We start from the raw sequence: 23,371 nt of genomic DNA, 5'->3' as shown, positions 1-23,371 counted from the left end.
CGCCCTCCACTCCGAATCTCAGAGTCTCAGAGTGGCTCACAATCTCCTTTACTTTCCTCCCTCACAACAGACACCCTGTGAGGTGGATGGGGCTGAGAGGATTCTCATAGCAGCTTCCCTTTCAAGGACAACCTCTGCCAGAGCTATGGCAGACCCAAGGCCATTCCAGCAGGTGCAAGTGGAGGAGTGGGGAATCAAACCCAGTTCTCCCAGATAAGAGTCCGCACACTAAGCCACTACACCAAACAGCTGGAGTCCCTAACTGGGAGGGCCATACTCTTCCAATGAGCATGCAGCTTCAGGAGGGACACATACAAAACAGTGAGAAAGGTAGAGGACACTTGCCTAGCCAGCCAGATCAGCTGAATCAACCCTGGCAACCAATGGGGTGACAAAGGTCACAGCCAGATCGCCCTCACATTCATTTGTCTTTCTCCTTGTCTTTTTTCACATCATCAATCAACTTGAAAGCTTCAAAGATTCTCTTAAAGAAAATGAAATTGGGGTCATAGATTTCAGGCTCCTCTGTGACCTACTCAGTCCCCACAGGTCCTTCAGCCCCTGACTCATCCCCATGCCTTTCAGCTTCCTGGGTAGCTGGGCCCTCTTTCCACGCCGTGTGGTGGTGCTTCTTTTTCTTCCATTTCTGCCCTTTCTGGTTTTTCTCTTTTTTGAACAGAGCAGATGCATCCAACTCTGTATCTGAAACAGAGATGCCAGCTGAGGCCATCTGCATGTGAGCTCTCCCTGCTGCATCTCCTTCAGCTGAAGGCTCTTCTCCAGAGGCTGAGGGATCTTGGGGCCCACACCATAGTCATCAATCTCACAACTGTCCTCTCCAGGAGGAGGTAGAGGGCCTTGGGGTCTTGGGCCTGGCAGGCCAATTGATGATCCCACAGGAATACCCCCTCTTGGGAGTCCCTGGGGTCTCGTGTCCCTAACTTTTATTGAGTGTGCAGGCACTTTTGAGATTTTGAAAGGGGGTGGTGTGCAGTGTTCCCTCTAAGCTGTGCTAGGATGTGCTAGCACATGTTTTTAGCCCATAGCACAAGGATTTTTTGCCCAGTGCATGGCCAAAATTCCTGAGATATTGGTTGGGGGGAGAGAGCAGGCAGGAGACACAGAGTCATGTGCCTGTGTTGTGGAAGCTGAGAGGGTGTGGGTGGTGCTGGGGCTGAACAGAGTGGCACTGCTCTTCTTAGCCATGGCCTTCAGCTCAACACACTGGTGCAAGCGGATGCAAGTGAAAGATCACCTTGACCACAGCTGCAGCTTCTAGACTATATTTCCCAGCAAGGCACAGGGAGAGGTAGCTGGTTACATGATCATGCACATCTGTAAACCTGAACCCTACCTGCCACATCAAAGATATTTTGTACTCCGACTTGCTTAATAAAGTCTTAAAATCAATGAATGCACATGTGGTACTACAATGTTTCCTACAGTCATCCAAAGTACATATAGTAAATCCAAATCCTTTATAGTTCCAAGTGCATCTAATACACTGGAAGATAGCAAGTGCAACAGTGAAGGCTGTCTGGCCTTGTGGATGAAAGCAGAAGCAACTGCATGCAACCTAGGTTTACTTGTATGTTTCAATTGTAGTCTTCTTCATGGTCGCAGAAAAATCAAATACTTTCACTGGAACCAACATAAACAAAAAAACTAGGAGATACATAGTGCAGTTAGCCCAGCCATAGTAAATCATACTAACAAAAGAACCAACACTTACCCAATGCTCAAAGTGGAGGTGTCAGCATCCCCTCTCAGGCAATTGGGCCTGCGAGGTCAACCAGCCACTTCTTCTCACCAGCCCCACCCCTTTTCTTCTATGGTTGTCCTTTTCTTCTGTGGTGGCCTGTGGGCCAGAAGAATCCCACACATTTTGGGTGTTGGCTTAGTGTGGCAAACAGGGGTGGCTCAAGGCTTTGTGCCACCCCCACCAGCTGCAAGACAGATTGCAGAAGAAGTGCTTCTGCAAGGCCAATTTGAAGCTCAGCAGGACAGTGGCATTAGAACCCAGGTAGCTGGGGAAGGGGGAGGGTGCATATGCCTTCTTTTACATAAGAACATAAGAGAAGCCATGTTGGATCAGGCCAATGGCCCATCCAGTCCAACACTCTGTGTCACTCTGCTGATGGACCTCTGCTCCATATTTTTATCTAACCCCCTCTTGAAGCTGGCTATGCTTGTAGCTGCCACCACCTCCTGTGGCAGTGAATTCCACATGTTAATCACCCTTTGGGTGAAGAAGTACTTCCTTTTATCCATTTTAACCCAACTGCTCAGCAATTTCATCGAATGCCCACAAGTTCTTGTATTGTGAGAAAGGGAGAAAAGTACTTTTTTTCCTACTTTCTCCATCCCATGCATTATCTTGTAAACTTCTATCATGTCACCCCGCAGTCGACGTTTCTCCAAGCTAAAGAGCCCCAAGCGTTTTAACCTTTCTTCATAGGGAAAGTGTTCCAACCCTTTAATCATTCTAGTTGCTCTTTTCTGCACTTTTTCCAATGCTATAATATCCTTTTTGATGTGTGGTGACCAGAATTGTACACAGTATTTCAAATGAGACCGCACCATCGATTTATACAGGGGCATTATGATACTGGCTGATTTGTTTTCAATTCCCTTCCTAATAATTCCCAGCATGGCATTGGCCTTTTTTATTGTAATCCCACACTGTCTTGACATTTTCAGTGAGTTATCTACCATGACCCCAAGATCTCTCTCTTGGTCAGTCTCTGCCAGTTCACATCCCATCAACTTGTATTTGTAGCTGGGATTTTTGGCCCCAATGTGCATTACTTTGCACTTGGCCACATTGAACGTCACTGCCCCCATCAGCTTCAAATAGCCTGAGAGAAAGAAACTGGAAAAAAAATGGGTTCCTACCTCTTTAAGAAAGCCCTGTGGTCTGTAAAATAGATGTTCCTATTTTATGGGAACTGTTTCAAGTGCAGGAGGCTGTCTCCTTGGCAACAGCAGACCAGAAGTATTACAGAGCAGAGAGGTGAAAGGTTAAAAGTGATCTTGGATGAAGATGGTGGGAGGAGGGGGCTTGAGAGCTGTGGTGTAGTGGCTAAGAGTAGCATATTCTAATCTGAAAAACCAGGTTTGATTCCCCACTCCTCCACATGCAGCTGACTGGGTAACCAGTCACAGTTCTCTCAGAGCTGCTCTCTCAAGAGCTCTCTCAGCCCCGCCTACCTCACAGGATGTCTTTTGTGGAGAAAGGAAGGCAGTATGCCACTCCAAGACTCCTTTGGGTAGTGAAGAGCAGGGCTTTTTTTGTAGCAGGAACTCCTTTGCATATTAGGCTACACACCCCTGATGTAGCCAATCCTCCTGGAGCTCACAGTAGGCACTGCAAGCTCTTGGATGATTGGCTACATCAGGGGTGTGTGGCCTAATATGCAAAGGAGTTCCTGCTACAAAAAAAGCCCTGGTGAAGAGCAGGGTATAAAACCAACTCTTCTTTGTATCTCTGAGTTGCTTGGCTGCTCTTGCATCTCAAGCCTGGGTTTAGGCATCCTTTGTTGCTAAAGCTTTGTGGCAGTGTGAAGGGGGTGGGGACTGGAGCACTGGAAGTGGAGGCCACATTTCAGGTAAGACGAAGAGTTGCTGGCTTGAGGGCCAGCATGGCAGTGGATGGGAGGCTTGAGTGAAGATTTCAGCCGGATTGGCTTGGTCAATGTATTTAGTCTTTGCATGCAAGGATATTTTGTAAGTGCAATTTTTACCCATTGAAGGCCTCACCAATGGTAGATTTTCAGTAAATTGTGCAGTTGAGGTTTCTGTAGTTCTTAACCATTTTGTTCAAAAGGCTTTAGAATTTAAAGTTGCCTTGTCAAGCTCTATGTTAATTATATGATTCCATTTTCTTCTTCTTGTATAAGTATGGAAAGGAAAGGTCCCCTGTGCAAGCACCAGTTGTTTCCGACTCTGGGATGACGTTGCTTTCACATTTTCATGGCAGACTTTTTACGGGATGGTTTGACATTGCCTTCCCCAGTCTTTTGCACTTTCCCCCCAGCAAGCTGGGTACTCATTTTACCGACCTCAGAAGGATGGAAGGCTGAGTCAACTTTGGGCTGGCTACCTGAAACCAGCTTCTGCTGGAATCGAACTCAGGTCGTGAGCAGAGAGTTCAGATCACAGTACTGCAGTACTGCTGCTTTACTACTCCGCGCCACGGGACTGAGTATGAGTATGACCAGCACCTTAAATGATTTCATGTAGATGACTGACTAATTGTTCACTGCAAGTATAAATGTTTGAATTACCTGCTCTTCTATGGCCTTTGTTTTTCAGCTGCTTTTGCTTTGTTTTGTTTTCTTGTCCTTCATAAGAACTCTGAGATTATCTGTATATCTATTTTTGTTTCCTTCTCTAAAACCTTTATCTAGAATTCTCTTTTGATCTTTGCTGCTTTTTAAAATTCAGTCTTTGAGTCTGACTTGTTTACTGTATACCAGAAGACAAAAAAATTTGTCTCAGTTTTCAAAAAGAGAAGCTCATTTTAAAACGTTCTGAAAACTTTGGAAAGAGATAACCAACATGTTGATAATGTTTCTGTTTCTTGAAACGATCTTGTTTTGGCTGCTTTTAATAAAAGGTACAACATGGCTTTCATTTTTAAATTTTTTGTATGAAATATATGTGCAGTTTTTTAAAAGAACATTTTTTTATTTTTTTCATTTTATTTAACAATATGAACAATAAAATAACAAAGAAACTGATTACTGTAAATATCCTTTTCCCACTATCCGCCACGTACCTCATTACTAGTGATGTCTACAAGCAAAATAAACTAGCAAAATCTCAGAACAAATTCTTTTAAACTATTTTTTTTAAGAATGATTTAAACATTGAACATAAAATATCATTTAAAAGAATTTGTTCACAACTTTGATGCTAGTAGCTCACAAAGTAGAATTTCTGCTCACAGCACTCCGCCATAGGCTGAATACTGACAGCCAATTTGAATCAAAATAAGGACAGCAAACAAGCGGATTTAAAAAAGCAAGGTCAGACAGTCTCAGCTGCTGCCTGTCCTGCTCCCGCATTCACCCCGTACTCTGATGTCTCTGAGGTGGATCAAATAGCTACCACTTAGGAAATGGTAGCAATTTCTTTTGCTCCACTCCTTTCCTGGCGTCTGAATGGGGAACATGCAAGCGAGGCGGATTGGTGGTGTGAACCTGCCAATCTGCTTTAGGCACTCACCATCACTGGTATTCTTTAAAAAAAAAAAAAAACTACCCAGGGCATGTGCACATGAGTGCATGATCACTAAAAAGGTAAAGGGAAAAAAACCAAACTGCACTAAGAGGGTGGTGTACAACCACTGTGTGAATGCACCAAAATGCTTTCTGTACAGGCGCATTGCGCTGGAGCATTTGATCAGGATTTGGCTGCTGCAGTTTGGGGTGGCACAATTTGGGATGCCTCTGGTATGCCCAAAGCTGCTGGTCTGTACCCAGCCTTAGAGAGAACATTGAATTGACTGCTGCAGGAGATCACCATATGTGATCCATACATGGATCCATACATGATAATCACCATAAGTCTAGGGCTGACCCCAGGTCCCATTGCCCACTGCTATAGGAAGCAGTCATAAGCTCCCCCCTTAAACTATTGGACAACCACCTCCAGGCACTGGGATAGGGCTGAGAGCCCTGCCACTGGCTGCTTATCTAGTTGTCTGGACTTCCCATAAGTACACAAGCCCTCTTTTTCTTTTTTTCTCCCAGGATATTGCCCCCACAACCCTCCCACTGGTTGCCAGGCAACCCTATTTACCTTCTTTCTTGCTTTGTAAAGAATCACAGAAGGGGAATAACAAGAAATGAAGGGAAGCTGTGCGGGGGGTGGGGTGGGGTGGGGTGGGGAGAGAAAAACAAAGAAAGCCTGAAAGGGAAATAGACCCAGAAGCTTGGGTGCTTGTGAGTCAGTGTGATGTAGTAGTTAAGAGTGGTGGATTCTACTCTGGAGAGCCAGGTTTGATTCTTCCCCTCTTCCACATGAAACCTGCTGGGTGACCTTGGGCCAGACACAGTTCTTTCAGAACTCTCAGCCCCACCTACCTCACAAGGTGCCTGTTGTTGGGAGATAGATCAAGAAAGGTAGCTGAATTGGTCTGTAGCAGTGGAAAACAGCAAGAGTTCAGTCGCACCTTAAAGACCAACAAAATTTGTGGCAAGGCATGAGCTTTCGTGAGAGAGAAAAGGGATTGGATTTATACCCCGCCTTTCATTTGGAGTCTCAGAGCAACTTACCTTCTCCTTTCCATTCCTTTCCCTTCAATAGACACACTGTGAGGTAGGTAGGGCTGAGAAAGCTCTTTCAAGAACTGCTCTTGAGAGAACAACTCTGAGAGAACTTGTGACTGACCTAAGGTCACACCAGCAGCTGTATGTGGAGGGGTGGGGAATCAGACCCAATTCCTCCAGATTAGACTCCATGCTCTTAACCACTGCACCAAATTGGCTCACAAAAGCTCATGCCCTGCCACAAATTTTGTTAGTCTTTAAGGTGGTACTGAACTCCTGCTCTTTTCTATTGTTGTGGGGAATAGAAAGGAAGGCAACTGTAAGCTGTTTTGAGACTTCTTACAGTGGAAAAAAGCAGGATATAAAAAACAACTCTTCTTCTTACCAGTCCTCCTGATCCTCCAGGAGCTGCAGTTGTTGTTGCAGCCATGGAAAACTCTTTCATTTGAATAAAGATCGTCAATAAGAAATCCTGCCTTACAATGGCCTTATCCATTTTCTGAGAAGCTAAACAGGCACCAGGGGAAGTACTGACAAGCACTGTGGTAGACTAAGGTTACCTATCCAGATAGCACATGGGAGACAGGCAGCTTCAATAATATGCTTCTGTATTGCTTCACACACAGCCCACACATAGAGAATTAGAACTAAGTGAGGCTTCTTCCATTAGTGTTTCCGTCTTCCAGGTGGTGACTGGAGATTTCCTGGGGTTACAACTGTTCTCCAGGCAACAGAGATTAGTTCACCTGGACAAAATGGTGGTTTTGGAAGGTGGACTTTATGACACTATACCTCACTGAAGTCCCTCCCCTCCCCACCCTTCTTAAGCTCCAACCCTTAAAAATCTCGAGGTATCAACCTCAAGTGGGCAGTCCTACATACAGGCCTAGAGGGGAGGAACAGATACTAGTTTATGAGGACTTCCTTAAAGGCATACACACACATGCACATCACAGTCTTGGGGTGTTGCAAATGGTGGCTTGTTGCTGTTACCACTTTCCCAAGGATCATCCTGAAGTTCATCCCTGTTGCTTCACAGTGCTTGCTTCTGAGTGGACCTGCTTGGGAATGCTCCCAGCATAAGGGTTTGTGTGGGGCTTCTTTCTCCTTATTTTTGTGCTGCTTCCTCTATTCTGTGTGGCAGGGGTGGCAGGGAGGTGGCTTGTTTGTCATGGACATGGCTGCTCACCTGCCACTCTGCTCAAGTTAGGGATGCCAGCCTCCAAAGGGGACCTGGGGATCCCCCCCAAGTTACAGCTTATCTCCAGACTAGAGAGATCAATTTCTCCAGAGGAAACAGCTGCTTCAGAGGATTAGTCTAGGGTATTGTGCCCCACTTAGGTCTCTGTCTTTCCCAGGCTCTATCCCCAAAACGCTTGAGTTTTTCAACCTGGATCTATCACCACTCATCCCCTGCCAGTGGCCAAGGGAGACCTGGCAACTGTAGTTCATGTGACCCTGCAGTTGAGTCTCCATGGCTGCTGCCTTCTATTTGGTTAGATCCCCCAGATCCATCACAGCCATACCATTGCACCCCTGCAATATTTGTTGTTATGTATTGAACATATGAACATATGAAGCTGCCTTATACTGAATCAGACCCTTGGTCCATCGAAGTCAGTATTGTCTACTCAGACTGGCAGTGGCTCTCCAGGGTCTCAAGCTAAGGTTTTTGCCTGGACCCTTTTAGTTGGAGATGCCAGGGATTGAACCTGGGATCTTCTGCTTACCAAGCAGATGCTCTACCACTGAGCCACTGTCCCTCCCCAAAAGTGTTGTGCTTTACTGTGTTCTGTTGCCTGAGCTTGAGGCAGGCCCTCCTTGCAAATCAGGATCTCGAAGCCTGGTAGAACTGGCCAATCAGGATGCTAGGCATGTAACAACTTGTAACAAAGAGATGCAAATGAAGGATTCTGGAGTGAGCCAATAGGAGCAACTATTGCCTGCTATTGGTTAACCATGTCCATTTTGTATATAGGTGCAGTTTTGCCTGTGTTCCTTTGTGACTGTTTTTTCTTGCAATAAAGTGTTCTTAGCTGAGTCAGAGCTGGCTGAACTCACTTTATTTCATTTGTGGTCCGATAGCTCTGTTGCTGGTGATGCAGGCATGGTTATGGCCCCTGCAGCCCTGCTGCCACAGCATTTGTCCAATCCTCAGCCGGTTCCCATCAGAGAACTGGCCAGCAGCACTGCTGCCAAGTGCCTCCACCTTGGCAGCCCTCAGGGTTGTACTGCAATTTTCTCTTTTTGGGGGGTGGGGGGAGATTTTTTAAAAACATGAGAAACTGTTGGCATGCAATGCAACTTTGCCATATTGCAAAGTGGTACAGTCCAGGAAAACAATCTTATTCAGCAGCGGCACTTAATCTCCTAACATATCTCCTAGCTCCGTTACTTTGGAAACACATAAATAATAAGTATTCGGTTCCTATGCACTTTCCACACAACGTTTGTGATTCTTTTGTATGCCTGGCACATCTCTCCATCAGTGGGATTGTTACCTTTTGATCTGAAGCATGGTGCTGTGCCCTGCCAATCAATTCCTGAAGGCATGTGGGGCTCCTTTGGGTCAGCAGTTGCAACCTGAGCCATCAATCATCTGTTTGTTAAGGACTAAGCTACACGTGATGCTCAATTGTGTGCAGATTTTCTTTAATGCTTTCCTTTCCTTTTTCTTTTTTTTCTTCTTGCAAAATTCTGCAATGGAAGCTAAAATCTGCAGTATGGCAGACAGCCTTTTTAACCCTCTGTTTTGCAAGAAATCATTCCCCTTCCCAAGCTGCTTTTCCCCCAGAAGAGGAAAGGATAGAGGTATTCATCTTTTATTCAGGTAGGGAGAAAGTGATTCTCAGGGAAGTGATTTTCAGCAAGAAAGCACCATAAGAATCCTCTTTTCCTGGTCTTCTCTAGTACTGTAGAATGTAACCTCTATGGGTACATTTTACAAAATGGGAGGGGAGGGAAGAGTCAGGAAAAATTACACCAGACTTGAGCATCACATGCAGTTTGGCCTTTAGGTCAAGATCCCCAGGGTTATTTTAAAAAATATTTTTATTTTAAAAGAGCTCTTTCATTATTTATATTAAAAAGTGGGAATGCATAAGGACTTGCAAGAGGGATCTTATTTCTCCCTCCCCTCACCATTTCTTCTTTCCCCTTCTGGCCTCCATAGCTGCCTCCATTTTTCTGCTTCTGTCTCTCCTTCGTGGGTTGCCAACCTCCTAATGGAGCCCGGAGATCTCTTGGAATCATAGCAGATCTCCCAACTATATTTATTGCTGAGGAAATGCTGAATGAAATTTTTTAAAAGTCTTCACTCACTGGCAGAAGACAGCAATATAAGGCAGAAAGTTCCAGGGTTCTGATGCGTCTGCCAAGAAGGCCATCTCCTGGGTTGCCACCCTCCTGATCTCAGATTGGGTTGTCATCAGGAGGGGGGGCAACATCCCAGGAGAAAAAAGAAAAGAAAAATATGGTCTCATCTACTCGCAAGAATTTCTTATCATACAGTTCTTATTGATTCCTAGAGCTACCCAGAAATTACCTGAGTTTTACCTAATTGTTGGCCACTGTGTGACACAGGGACCAATTTCTCACTAGCCCTTTTGCTTCCAGTGCTTCTCTCAGTTTTCGCACAAGCTGCCTCAGAGCTGTGAGTTGGTGCGCCACTTTTCTGCAGCAAGTGAGATCCTCTTACAAATGGTTTCTGCTTGCCAAAGAAAAGCAGAGGGCCAACTTGCAGCTCCAGGGCAGCTTGTGTGAAAACCAAGAGAAATGCTGGAGGCAAAAGGGCTCTCCACCCAGAACAAGCCCTAGTGCAAAATCTTGTCAGGGTGTTGGACTGGATGGGCCATTGTCCTGATTCAGCATGGCTTCTGTAATGTTTTTATGATGAAGGGCAACTCTAAGAATCACCAGAAACTCTACTGTAAACCAGAAGAGATGAGGCCTTATTTTTCTTTTTCTTTTCTTTTGGTGTTGTGTGTGTGTGTGTATGTGTGTGAGAGAGAGAGAGAGAGGGAGAACCTGGAAGTCATTGTGACTTAGGCCTGCCAAGCTTCTGCCGCGGGTGGGGTTTCCACCAGTTTGGGAATCTCCAACCCGCTGGCACAAAGCTGGCTAGTGGGGGGATCCCTGCTCCCAAAGAGCTCTGTCATTGCATGATGTGTTCAATATGATGATGTCACCTGGAAGTGACATCATCACACCGGGCATGTCATGCGGGGACACTGTAGCATATGGGCAAAAAACTCTATGGTACCATAGAGGTGTTTTTGCCCAAATGCTAGAGCATCCCAGGCACAATGTCCCTGGTGTGATGATGTCACACACACAAATCACACAAGAAGAATATCCCCCATCATAATAAAGGTAGGATTTGGCAACCCTATGGTGACTTACTGGCAGCCTGGAAGATATTCAGGGAGATGTCTGAATAAAGCCTCCCCTCCGCCTCCTGATTCATGGTATTCCAAGGAGGTTTCCCATCCAAGTACTTGCCAGAGTCAACCCTGCTGAGCTTCTGAGATCTAATGAGATTAGGTTTACCTGGGCTATCCAGGTCAGGGCCTAATTTTTCTTTTCTTTTTTAAGGCAAGTAATAGAACCTACAGGCATGGGATCATGACTACCTCCACAAATACATTCATTTTGGTAATGTTCCCTGAGACAGAGACTCAGTTGCTGTATAACTATTCAGGGATTGCTAAGGCTTCAAGACTTCAGCCAGTGAGTTTGTTGCTAGTGATTAGCATTCTAAAGTAGTATATAAACCACTGGGTATATTAAACTGCAGTTACAAAAAGTTACAAAAGCATAATTGTTGCATTATGGTAAACATAGCCTGATAAAATCCTGCTATTGAATATTCATATATTCCACTAAATTCCCAATTAAAACCAGTGTAAATCCATCCATACTTAATTAGAAAGGGCATGGTTTCACCATTGGAATTTTTCTTGAAGTAGAAATAAGCATAGCAAGTGTGTGCAGGTGTAGGTGTATGAAGGCAGATATAATTTTACTCACGCTCATCTTCAGTTAGAAGGGCATATTAGAAGGGCATCTTCAATTAGAAGGGCATAACTATTTAGGACTGTACTTGTCAGTCAAGCATGTGCAGTGGGATATAACAGTCACTGTATCTAGAAGAAAGATGTGGGGATTTTAGCTCAGTTTGTGTGTGTGTGTGTGAAGTACTGTCAAGTCTCAGCTGATTTAAGGTGACCCCAGTAAAGGGCTTTCAAGCCAAGTGAGAAAGAGGTGGTTTGCCATTGCCTTCCTTGGTGGTCTTTCCTTCCAATTACCGCTTATCTTAGCTTCTGAGATCTGAGAAGATCAGACTACTATACCATGCCACCTTCCCTCCCAAACTCAGCTGAACCACTGTTAAAGGAAGGATTTTAATCCCTCTCTTAAAAATACTAATAATACTAGCTAATACTTAAAGGGGACCAATGGAACTCTTGATCATTGTTTCGCATAAAGTGTAGCAAGACTCCCTGAAAAAGGTAATTCCATTTCTACATTGTTAATGGTATCCAAGGACCAATTAATTGGCTTCTGAATTGATGGGTTGTTTAAAATAACTCTGCAATGTGTAAAATTGTTCATAATGGCACTTACATAGCAGTTAACAAAGAAGGATCTCAAGGAGGCAGAAACCTGTTGAATGCCAGCATTTCTGTATGATGATGGCTTCTGGCCTTTTCAGTTTGGCACTGTATTATTAAATCAGAAAGACAAAAACCTTCTCCTGATAAAGCAGCCATTAAAAAGAAAAAGATGCCCTGCTCCTAGCAGCAAAGGGGGGGGCACCATATGATGAGCAGGACATGATTGGCAGTGTGGCAGTGTGCTAATAACTTGGCAGTGCAAGGAAACTGCTGTGCAATATTGACACTATGCTTCTGTTAAATCCCTAGTCTCTTCTAACATGTTTCCCCCCATAAACTGAACCAAAGACAAACCACTGAATTCTGACTATGATAGAATCCAGCAGCATCTCTCATCTTAAGTATGAGCCCAGAGAAATCACTACTGATCTTTGAACTCTACAAGTTATATGAAATTTGAAGGACGGATTCATAACACCATTCTGTAAAATATGACTATAACCACTAACGTCTCTCTACTGAGAATGCATTATTGATGCTGGTTGTTTGCCATAAGTACCCTGTCGAGTTTCAAGAATGTTTTGTTGCCGGGGATGTTATTGTAAAGGCTTAGCTGATATCTGCATCACTTTTGAAGGATCTGCAATGAAGAAGACACTCCTAGCCATAATGCTGAGATTGTGAGGGGCAACAAAGCAAAGCAGGTGTTTAATGAACTGAGAAAGGATTTTAAAAAAAAATATTTAAAATTAACCCTGCTGGGCATCAAAGAGATACAGAGGCGGGATGGATTGCTTGTATGTAAGAGCATCAATCTTTTTTAAAAGTTGTATTTGCCTTTCCACCTGCTTCAGAGTTTCCTCATCCAAATCTCGCAGGACTGCTTCAGACTTGATGACTAATACCACAAGAGTCTCACAAGCAGCTTTATGCATTTCTAAGGACCTACTCAGGGAGATTGATGATGTATGAGTTAGAGGTCACTGAATGGAGAACTTTTAAGTACAAATAGTGCCTGGGAGCGACATTAAATAGGTTTATAATAAAGAGAAAAACAAGATCATGTTTAATTAGAAACAACCCTGGCTTAAGTGGCATAGATTCACTGGGGAGAGAGACAAGGGAAACAGTGGGAAGGCAAACACGCCAGAACCAAATACCAGAAGTGGGTTGGAGAACCCTCTTCAGGCAACATTATAAACAACATGCATTGAAAACAGAAGGCTCTGGAAGGGTATGAATAGCTCCTAGGAGTGCAACTTTGTACGAAAGGAAGCAATTCTGCCTTTGCCTGTATGGGGCAGGACCTCTCATTAGAGTCACAGCAGAGTTTCAGACACTTATGAAACATGCTGTAAATGTGAGAATTGCTACTGGGAGCACAGTTGTGGCCTCTACCAAAGATTTCTTAGTGCTATAGTAGCCCCCCACACACACACACCATGAGATGTCAGACTTGCACCTGGCAAATGTGTTCTCACATATTTCCAGGGCTTTTTTTTTTTAGCAGGAGCACACAGGAACGCAGTTCTGGCTGGCTTGGTGTCAGGGGGTGTGGCCTAATAAGCAAATGAGTTCCTGCTGGGCTTTTTCTAACAAAAATCCCTGTTCAAAACAATGGTGACATCAGGGGTGTGACCTAATACGCAAATGAGTTCCTGCTGGGCTTTTTCTACCAAAAAAGCCCTGTGTATTTCCTAAACTTCAGGGAAGTCATTGAACCCATTTACAAAGGTGAATCACACAAAAGCGAGATCACACAAGCATATTTCCCATAGCACTTAGCAAAAAAACCCCTTCCCTGTTACGCACTGATAGTGAAGAAAGTACCAAGTTAAAGAGGGAAGGGTCATTCTCTCTCTGTTCATGGCATTCTACTCAATCAGTGCTTGGTTCTGCCAATTTCAATGGAAGATCCTCAAACTGAACTGCCAGGAATGTAAATGAGGAGGAGGGCAGGCAGTCATGTAGATCTGAACTTCATATGACTTTGAAATGTGCCTCTGAAAGAGATACATAACCAGTTGAATGCCCACAGGATGGATGTAATATGCATGTTTTTGCAAATGCCAGGAAGCCAGCCAGCTGCAACCAGTGAGGAATCTAGCCTTACTCCCAAGCTCCTCATCAAGTGCATTCAAGATATTTTAACTCCAATGAAAGTGTGGAGAGCAACACCTTCCAGGGCCCTGGCTTTACAATGAGCATCGCCTTTGTCAGAAATAAACTTCAATTTAATCCTGTCTTGTCAAGATTAAGCCACTTAACCATGACTGAAATGCACCAGGCAAGGATACGGAGAAACTGCAGCCACTCTACAATTCTTTTATTTGCAGACATTATCACCAGCATTTTTGTAAACAATGTCCTCCAAAGCATAAACACTTAATGCTTACACTTTCTTTTCTTATATCCATCAGAGTGCCTGTTTTTTTCCCCTTGAGATCACTGATCAGGGAAACAGTGTGAAGTGTTTTGAAACGATAGGACTCCTCCAGCTTTCCACCAAATGATGACCAGATAACACTCCACAGAACTGGTGTCAGTTACTAAATATGTAAGAAGTTGGGGGTCTAAAACAAAAGAGATGATTCACCTCATGTAAAAGCTTGCCATAAGCCTTTAGGAGTTTTTACCCTAAAGTGGCATGAGTGGAACCACATTAGAAGAAGGCAACTTTCCCATCTCCTCCCTTACTGCCTCCTCCTGTGACCTCCCCCCCCAAAAAAAAAATTGTTCTCCTGTGGGTCAGTTACTCTTTAATAGTAATCAGGGCTTGAATTCAGCAGGAGCTCACAGAAACGCAGCTCCTGAACCTTCAGCCAGGGTCTGCAAGCAGTGGGGAGTTCTCTCCCTGCTGCACACAGATCCCTGGGCATGTGCAAATGAGATATGCTACTGAGCTCCTGTACCTTTAAGTAGTGTAATGTACTGGAAACCGAGACTGTTTGAAGGCAACATGGTTTATTCAGTAGCACATCACAAGAGAGAGAGCACGCGGGCCGGGTCCCACTTATATACATTACCCGGAACTGCCCCCTCGTCTGACCAGTCCAATCCTGGTCAGTCAAACTTCCCGCCACAGATCTTGATGGGCGGGGCATCTGGCGAGCTACATCCGGGGACCCACGGGTCACCTCTGTAGCGATCGCCATGCGGTATAATAGCTTATGTTCAAGACACAACACTCCTCCCCCCCTAGCTCAGGACACATAATCCCGCAAGTAAGCGGGGGCTGTGCGCTCCCTAGTCGACCTCCTTGGGATTACTAGTGGAGTCGGAGCGGTTACAGCTGCTGCCGGGGCCACGGCCGCCGTGGCAGCCGTTGCGGCGGTTTCCCCGCGTGGGAGGAACGCTGGCCTATGATTGTCTGTGCCCTGTTGCTCATCAGGTGTCCCTACTCTTGGAAAGTCGCCCTCGCTTTGGTATGGCTCTACCGCTCAATCAGCCGGAGCGGTCAGTGGAGGCGGGGCCACTCTCGGCGTGGGTGTGGGCATGGGTTCCTCCTCGCTCCGTATTGCAGCCGGCTCTTCTGGCAAGGTGCGGCGGCGCATTTGGTCTATATGCCTCCGCAATATACTGCCTCCCTCTGTTGATATGTCGTAGTGGCGGGACCCTATTACTCGTAGCACCCAGCCCGCTACCCACTTGGGGCTGGTAACGTAGTTCCTCGCGTACACCGGATCCCCCGGGAAGAATCCCCTGGCTGCTTCTCTGATCTCTGGGGAACTGCGGATGTCAGTGGCCCGGTCGGGGTGCAGCCGATCTAATCTTGTGATTAGCTTCCATCCCATTAACAACTCGGCTGGGCTGACCCTGGTTACTGGGTTGGGGGTTATCCTATTATCGAATAGGAAGGTGGCTAGGCGATGGTCCCAGTTCCCCTGCACGATACGGCCCAGGGCTTCTTTAGTGGTGCGCACCATCTGCTCTGCTTGGCCGTTGGTGGCCAGATGGAAGGGGGCAGACTGTATGTGCTGTATTAGGTATCTCTGCAAGAACTCCCAGAATTCCCGAGAGGTGAAGGCTGTCCCATTATCAGAGACGATGGTTTCTGGAATCCCGTGCGTGTTCAGGACTCTGCATAGCGCCCAGATCGCCGCCGCCATTGAGGTTGAAGCTACCGGAATAAGTTCCAGCCACTTGGTGTATGCATCCACCAGAATGAAGAATATTTGGCCCTGAAAGGGCCCCACAAAGTCGATGTGTAGCCTAGACCACGGCTTCCTGTGTGATTCCCAGCGTTGAGCGGGGGCGCTGGGCGGTTCGGGTTGGGACTCCTGGCATGCTTTGCACCTCTGGACCCACCCCTCTATCTCTTTGTCCATCCCCGACCACCATAAATAGCTGCGTGCTAAGGCCTTCATCTGTACAATCCCTGGATGTGTTTCATGAAGGGCCTCCAGCACTTGTCTCTGCAGCAGGGGGGGAACCACCACCCTGCTCCCCCATAAAAGACATCCCTTGTGGGAGGATAGTTCTTCCTTGCGTGTTGTGTATGGCCTGAACTCTTCGCCCTGTTTTCCCTCTGGCCAACCCCTCACCACCCAGTTGAGAACCCGCGCGAGTATTTTGTCATGCCCCGTGGCTTTCGCTACCTCTGCTGCATGTAGGGGTCTCTCTGGTAGTGTTTCATGGTGGCATCACATGGTGGGCTGGGGCCGGGTCGGGGTTTATGGAGGGCAGCGGTAGGCGACTGAGAGCGTCTGCGTGTCCCATCACCCTGCCTGGCCGGTGGACCAGGGCATATGTGTAGGAGTTGAGGAACTGATTCCACCGCAAAACACGCTACGATAGAATCTGTGGCATTTGGCAGTCCGGGGCGAGGGGGCCCAGGAGCGGTTTGTGGTCCGTGGCTATGGTAAAACGTCTCCCGTACAGGTAGTCATTAAACTTATGCACCCCTACCACGATCGCTAAGGCCTCTTTATCTATCTGGGCATAGTTTCGCTCCGCTGGGGTCAGGGTCCTCGAGTAGTAGGCTACCGGAACCTCCCTCCTGTCCGGGAGTTGGTGACCCAGGACAGCGCCCACCCCGTACGGTGACGCATCACATGCTAAGATCACCGGTAGGCTTTCATCGAAATGGTGGAGCACATTGTTGGATACGAGCAGCCCCTTGACCGCCTGGAAGGCGGCATCCTGCTTCTTTCCCCAGACCCACACAGCATTTTTGTCAAGGAGCCTGCGGAGGGGTTCTGCTATGGCAGCTTTGTGGGGTAGGAACGAATGGTAAAAATTTAATAACCCCAAGAAACTTTGTAGCTCCATCTTGCCCGTGGGGTAGGGGCTTCCACTATGGCCTTAATTTTGTCTGGTGTCGGGTGGATCCCCACCACATCTACTGCAAACCCCAAGAACTCTACCCTCGGTACCCCAAGGGAACATTTTTCTCGCTTGACCTTCAGACCGGCCTCTTGGAAACGGCGGAGTACTTCTCACAGCCGGTTGCTAAACTCCTCCGCGTCCGGTGCAGCGATCAAAATATCATCGAAAAACGGTTGCACCCCAGGGATCCCTTTGAGGAGAGAATCCATCAGGCTCTGAAACACCCTCGGGGCCACGCTCACCCCAAACTGCAACCGTCGCACCTTAAATGCCCCCCTGTGGGTTACTATGGTCTGTGCTTCTGCCGTCGCGGCGTCCACGGGCAGCTGCTGGTACGCCTGGGCCAAGTCCAGTTTTCCAAAGATTTTGGACCCCGCTAATGCTGCCAGAATGTGGCTGATTACTGGAATGGGGTAGGGGTTATCTTGTAGTGCCTTGTTAATTGTGCACTTATAATCGGCGCATATGCGCACCTCCCCGTTCAGCTTCATCGGGGTAACTATCGGGGTTTTCCATGCGGCATAGGAAACAGGTCCCAGCACTCCCTGGGCTGTGAGGCGGTCTAGCTCTGCTTCAATTTTCAGCTTCAGGGCAAACAGAACCTGCCTGGCCTTCAGCCTTAAGGGTCGCACGTGGGGATCAAGGGGTAAGGATATGGGAGGGCCCTTGTAGCACCCCAGGGTCCCATCAAACACCTCTGGGAACTCCCTGCACACGTTTTCGAATCCCCGCATCCCCAGCTGCTGCACCCCCACGATCTTTATTCCCAGCGGCCGGAACCAGGCCAAGCCCAACAAGGTGGTGAGCTGCCGTTTAACCACTAGTATGTCGAGTTTATCCCTAAACCCGTTATACTCCACCCCCACCGTTGCCCATCCCAGGATCTGAACGGGGTTTTTTTGAAAGTCCCGTAGCACGAAGCATGCCGGTCGCAGCCTGGGCCGGCCACATGGGCACAGCTTCCTCAAGGATTCCTCCGATATTATGGAGATGGAGGAACCTGAGTCCAGTTCCATCAGGCAGGGTTTGCCCTTGATCCTGACCGAGACCTTGACCTTTTGGGGAGTATCGTCGGGTAAGTTCATTACCTGCGTGCTGGTCGAGGCGGTCAAGTAGTCCCCGGTCGATTCCTGGTTGGTAGACTGGCAGCGGCAGGGGGCCTTGGCCCGGCAAGCCCTCGCAATGTGGCCCATCTTGCCGCAGCTCCTACAGACCACGTTGCGGTAGGGGCAGTCCCGTCGCTCGTGTTGGTCTCTGCAGCTGGCACACTTGGTGGCGGCTGATCTCTTGGTTGCTCGGGGTCACTGGGTCGCTCGTAGGCCCACCCCTGTTTGGTGGCATAGCTGGTGTGCCTCCTCCTCGTCTGGTTGGCTTGGGCCCATCTCTTCCTGATGGACGGCTTTGGCCCTCATGTTGGGGAAGGTTTTTGTGGTCTGCTCGAATGAAACAGCCTCATTGAAGGTGCTCTGGAGGGTGAGCTCTTCCCTCACGAAGAGCTTTTGTTGCAGTCTTTCGTCCCTCAGGCCCCAGGCGAAATGGTCCCTCAGGGTCTCCTCTAGCTTATCAAAGCTACAGTTGCCCGCAATTTGGCGGAGAGCAGCCAGGTAGTCTGCTGCCTTCTCTCCCGCCTCTTGGTCCCTCTTGTGGAAGAGGAACCGGCGTGCGATGAGTGAGGGTTGGGGCAAGAAGTGCCCGGTGAGGAGTCTGACTATCTCCTCATACGTCTTCTCCATGATCCTCGCAGGGGCCGAGAGACCCTTGGAAATCTCGAACATGGCCTCTCCACAGACGCTCAGGAGGACATCTCTCTTTAGGCTATCCTCCGTTATCCTGTTCGCTCGAAAGTAGCACTTGACTCGCTCCGTGTAGGTCTCCCACCTCTCCAGAGCAGTGGGGTTGAACTCTTCGAGACAGCCCGTGGTTCCACTCTGGTTAGCCATGGTGGCTGCGGCGGCGGGCGTATCGGTCTCCAATGGTTTGCCTTCTTCGTCTCCAACCAGATCCGTGAAGCCCCTCTAGAGTGGGCTGGCTAGGATCCCATCCTCGTCGCCACTGTAATGTACTGGAAACCGAGACTGCTTGAAGGCAACATGGTTTATTCAGTAGCACATCACAAGAGAGAGAGCACGCGGGCCGGGTCCCACTTATGTACATTACCCGGAACTGCCCCCTCGTCTGACCAGTCCAATCCTGGTCAGTCAAACTTCCCGCCACAGATCTTGATGGACGGGGCGTCTGTCGAGCTACATCCGGGGACCCACAGGTCGCTTCTTTAGCGATCGCCATGCAGTATAACAGCTTATGTTCAAGACACAACAAGTAGTCTGCTATTAAGCTGCCTAATGGTCAGTCCTGTGTGTCAGTTGACCGTCATACCCACAGTAACAAATCTAATAATCTGATTTTCATCTATTGCTAAGACTTCTGTACATAACCAAGCATAAACATGAAGCTGCCTTCTGCTGAGTCAAACTATTGGTCTATCACAGGCACTGTTTGTCTTCTCTGACAGGTAGAAGCTCTCCAGGGCCTCAGTTCAAAGTATTTCACATCACCCAGCCATTTTATCTGAAGATGCCAGAGATGGAAAGGTCCTTCTCAGGGGTCGTTTTGTAGAAAAATAGGTGGTGGAGCTCATCCAGGGATTGTTATGCAGCTGCACCTATTATTCAATGGACAAAGAGGTGGAACTCTCAGGAGGAGGTGGAACTCTCAGAAAGGTTCAGGAGCTGCGCTCCTGGTCGCTCCCACTGAATCTGAGGCCTGGTCCTTTTCTGCATGCAAAGGAGAAGGATTGGTTTTTATACCCTTTTTTTCTCTGCCCTATGGAGTCTCAAAATGGTTTACAATTGCCTTTTCTTCCTCTCCCCACAGCAGGCATCTTGTGAGGTGGGTGGGGCTGAGAGAGTTCTGAGAAAATAGTGACTGCCTCAAGCTCACCCAATAAGCTGCATGTGGAGGAGTAGAGAATCAAACCTGGTTCTCCTGATTAGAGTCTGCTGCCCATCACCACTACACCACACTGGCATATGTTCTACCACCAAGCTACCACTCCGAAAAACTTAGCTTTGACTTTATAAATGTGCCTTGGTGGATCTGTTGTTGTCCTTTTAGTAGCGTCCATCAGCCAACTTATGTGTTTCCTCCAGAGGGGGAAAAAATCTTTTATTGATACATAAAAATCACTGCAATGCTAACAGATTTTATTTAAGCCAGAGTATTTTGTTGCAACATGCTTGACTTCTTAAACTTTTTTTTTAAATAACAGAAAGAAGCCTGGGTTGAATATTTAACAGGCACCCCCAGTGCATCTTGGGAAAATGCATTATGGACACCATCCTGTCATCACCTCCTTCACAGTCACATTCTCCTTTCCCCATCTGTTCATGTGGTCCACACCTGTGGTGAGCAGTAATAATAATCGTTGCACTTAGCACCTATGGAGAGCTTTTCATCTTCAAAGAGACTTCCAAATGTTAATTAAATGTAGGATGGGTGGCTCATATGGCCCAGGAGAGGCAGAGAGCTCAGCAACACTCTCCATATGCCAGCATGCCAGCACTGTAGGTACTCTGACTTATTTTTTTTTTTAATCACATGAACTTTTTATCTCACTATCAGACTGTCTGGAGGACAGGGCATGGCACTGAAAAGCTATTCATACAAAGGAATGTGCCTGAATGGAAAAGAAACATTTAATCGGTTTTCAGTCACTGACATACAAGGTGACCTCTTGAGAAGGCTGGCCTCTTTTCCTTCATCCAAGCCCAGCTGAGGGGGGGAAATGACAAAACCAATGAAAAGACCAAGGTGAAAACTCAATAATACATTTCAAATTTGCTTTCCTTGTAAATGAACAACAAGGAAGTAGGTCACAAGTTGCACACTAGATCGAGTTGCCAGAAATAACATTTTCCCACCGACATGGCTGGAAACCTAAGGAGAAGTAGTGATGGCCCTAAGCAGATGTGGAAAAGGCCATCAACTTATAGCCAACTTATGGCAACGCTATAGGATGTTCAAGGAAAGAAACAAGCAAAGGTGGTTTATGATTGTATGCCTTTGCATATCAGTCCTGGACTTTTTTGGTGGACTTCCATCCAAGTACTAAGCCAGGCCAAACCTGCTTAGCTTCTGAAATCTGACTAGATTGGGCTAACCTGTCCCACCACCACTGCAGCAAGGGACTCCTTTCACGCATGTGAAGAAAACCCAGCATGATGATGTCACCTGGAAGTGATGTCATCACACCAGGCACGTCAAGCCAGGGATGCTCTAGGATTCACTGTAAAAACTCTATGATACCATGAATCCTAGAACATGCACTGTGCAACATGCCTGGCGCAATGATATCACTTCTGGGTGACATCATTGCACAGGGCACATCATGCGATGATGGGGCTGTTTGAGGGCAGGAATCCCCCCCCAGCAGCCTGCTCCATTCTGGCGGGTTGGAGGCCCCCAAACTGGGGGATCCCCCACTCCCAGTAGAAGCTTGGTAGCCCTAGGGTGGCCACAAGCTTAGAAAGGTTTTAAAGGGGGCTGGGGCTAGACTGATTCATGCAGGAAAGGTCCATCACTGCTTACTAACGATGGTGACTGAAGGGAGCCCCCATATCAAGAAGCAGCATACTGCTAAACACCAGTACAGGGAGGCAGCAGAAGGGGAAGTCCCCTGCCAGCACCGACTCTAGGGTGCATGGTGCCCCAGGCAGGTTTCCTGCTTGCAACCCCACCAGCCGCCCCTGCCTTCCCTTGAGGCTGGGCCCTACCGACTTTGATACAGCTGGCATGTAATCCTTCTTTGAAGAGCGCGCTGGAGGGAGGAGACTTCTCCCCCTCCTTTCCGGAATCAGAAGTGAGGGGAGCCTCCTCCAGTACACTCTTCAAAGAAGGATCAGATGCCAGCTGCATCAAAGCTGGTAGGGCCCAGCCTCAGTGCACTCTCTGATCACACTGGGGGGTGGGCGAAGCACAAAGGAAGGGAGAGGGCCAGCGGCAGCAAGAAGGAGAGGCAGGCAAACTAGGCATTTGTCATGGGCACTGGGAGGGGGTTGGAGCCCAATTCGGTGCCCCCCTCACCTAGTTTGCCTAGTGTGCGAGCTGGCCCTGTCCCCTGCCTCTAAGTCATGTTTGCTCTCTAAGACAACCAGTTGGCTGCTGCATGAAACAGAATGCTGGACTAGATGGACTTCTGCTCTGATCCGGCAGCCTATTCTTAAGTTCTTAGGAGTTTGGTCCCACTTTTATCCACTCACAATCCCCACCCACTGCTTCCTCGAAAAAAGACAGGACAGCAGACATTGTCATTTCTTGCTTCATTTTATCTTCAGAAGAACCCAACTAGGCAAGTTAGAATGAAAAAAAAAATGACTCCCAAGAGTAGGCACTTTCATGACTCTGAACCTCTTCCTAGCCGAACCCACTAATCACTATAACACAACATAGACTGCATACTGCTCTTCAACTCTGATGACCTTAATGCTTCTTCACATGTTTCCTTTGTAGGGTCCCAATATATGTAAAATGAGGTCTCGGTCAATTACTGTTTTCAGAATATATGAAAACAGCATTCCACTCTTAAATTGCACAAAGACAGTCAGGACTTTAACATTTCCATTAGCTGCTGCCTGGTGCTCTTCCTACTTATGCAAATCTTATGCAATTTGTCTTAATATGCAATTTAAAATGTGCAAATTAGTTGAAGTCCTCCAGGTTTCCTATGTTCCACTATGTCCTGAGTCAAAAGCAAGTTCCCACCCCCTGACACAAGGTGTTATAACACTTTATTAAAGGTTATTAAATCCTTGAATTAAAGGTGTGAGAAAATTGGAAATGATAATTAAATGAAGGTGTTTGCAACTTTATGGCAGCCCTGAATGCTATCCAACCTATGGCGTTATCAGTTATTAGAAATAAATGTCAAGAGTAATTTAAAAAGTGCTAAGAAAAGTCATAATAGGGCGTTCCTAGGTAATTTATCCCGCTCAGCTTCAGCTGACAAGGATGAATCCTTACCTTAATGAATGACTTCAATGTAGTCTCTCATAAGATTTGCAATATATATTTATGTATGCAATGTTGTTCTGCTCTAAAATCTGCAATTTGATTTTAAAATATTGGTTATAACATGTCTCATGTTTGCTCCAGAGA

The 23,371-nt window shown here is 47.0% G+C and overlaps 1 protein-coding gene across 1 annotated transcript; it reads right to left on the bottom strand.

The window, feature by feature from the left end:
• Window positions 1-421: 421 nt before the first annotated feature.
• On the bottom strand, window positions 422-10,740 carry LOC132589569 (splicing factor 3B subunit 2-like). The gene is made up of 3 exons (XM_060262333.1): window positions 10,677-10,740; window positions 718-941; window positions 422-532 (listed from the first exon to the last, which is right to left on the bottom strand). The coding sequence occupies exons 1-3, from the start codon at window positions 10,738-10,740 to the stop codon at window positions 422-424; spliced, it is 399 nt and encodes a 132-aa protein (XP_060118316.1).
• Between the last annotated feature and the right edge of the window lie 12,631 nt (window positions 10,741-23,371).

Source organism: Heteronotia binoei, chromosome 21, assembly GCF_032191835.1.
Source record: "Heteronotia binoei isolate CCM8104 ecotype False Entrance Well chromosome 21, APGP_CSIRO_Hbin_v1, whole genome shotgun sequence".
Classification (NCBI taxonomy): Eukaryota; Metazoa; Chordata; class Lepidosauria; order Squamata; family Gekkonidae; genus Heteronotia; species Heteronotia binoei.
Note: the sequence above shows the minus strand (reverse complement) of the source record. Positions and strands in the feature narration are given on the sequence as shown.

Bases quoted from the DNA above. Each gene is read 5' to 3' on its own strand.
- LOC132589569 (XM_060262333.1), bottom strand. From the start codon at position 10,740: ATGAATCAGGAGGCGGAGGGGAGGCTTTATTCAGACATCTCCCTGAAT. The intron at 942-10,676 runs GTAAGTCACCAT...ACTCAATAAAAG, and splicing joins GAATATCTTCCAGGCTGCCA to TTAGGGACACGAGACCCCAG. The intron at 533-717 runs GCATCTCTGTTT...GGGACTGAGTAG, and splicing joins CATGCAGATGGCCTCAGCTG to GTCACAGAGGAGCCTGAAAT.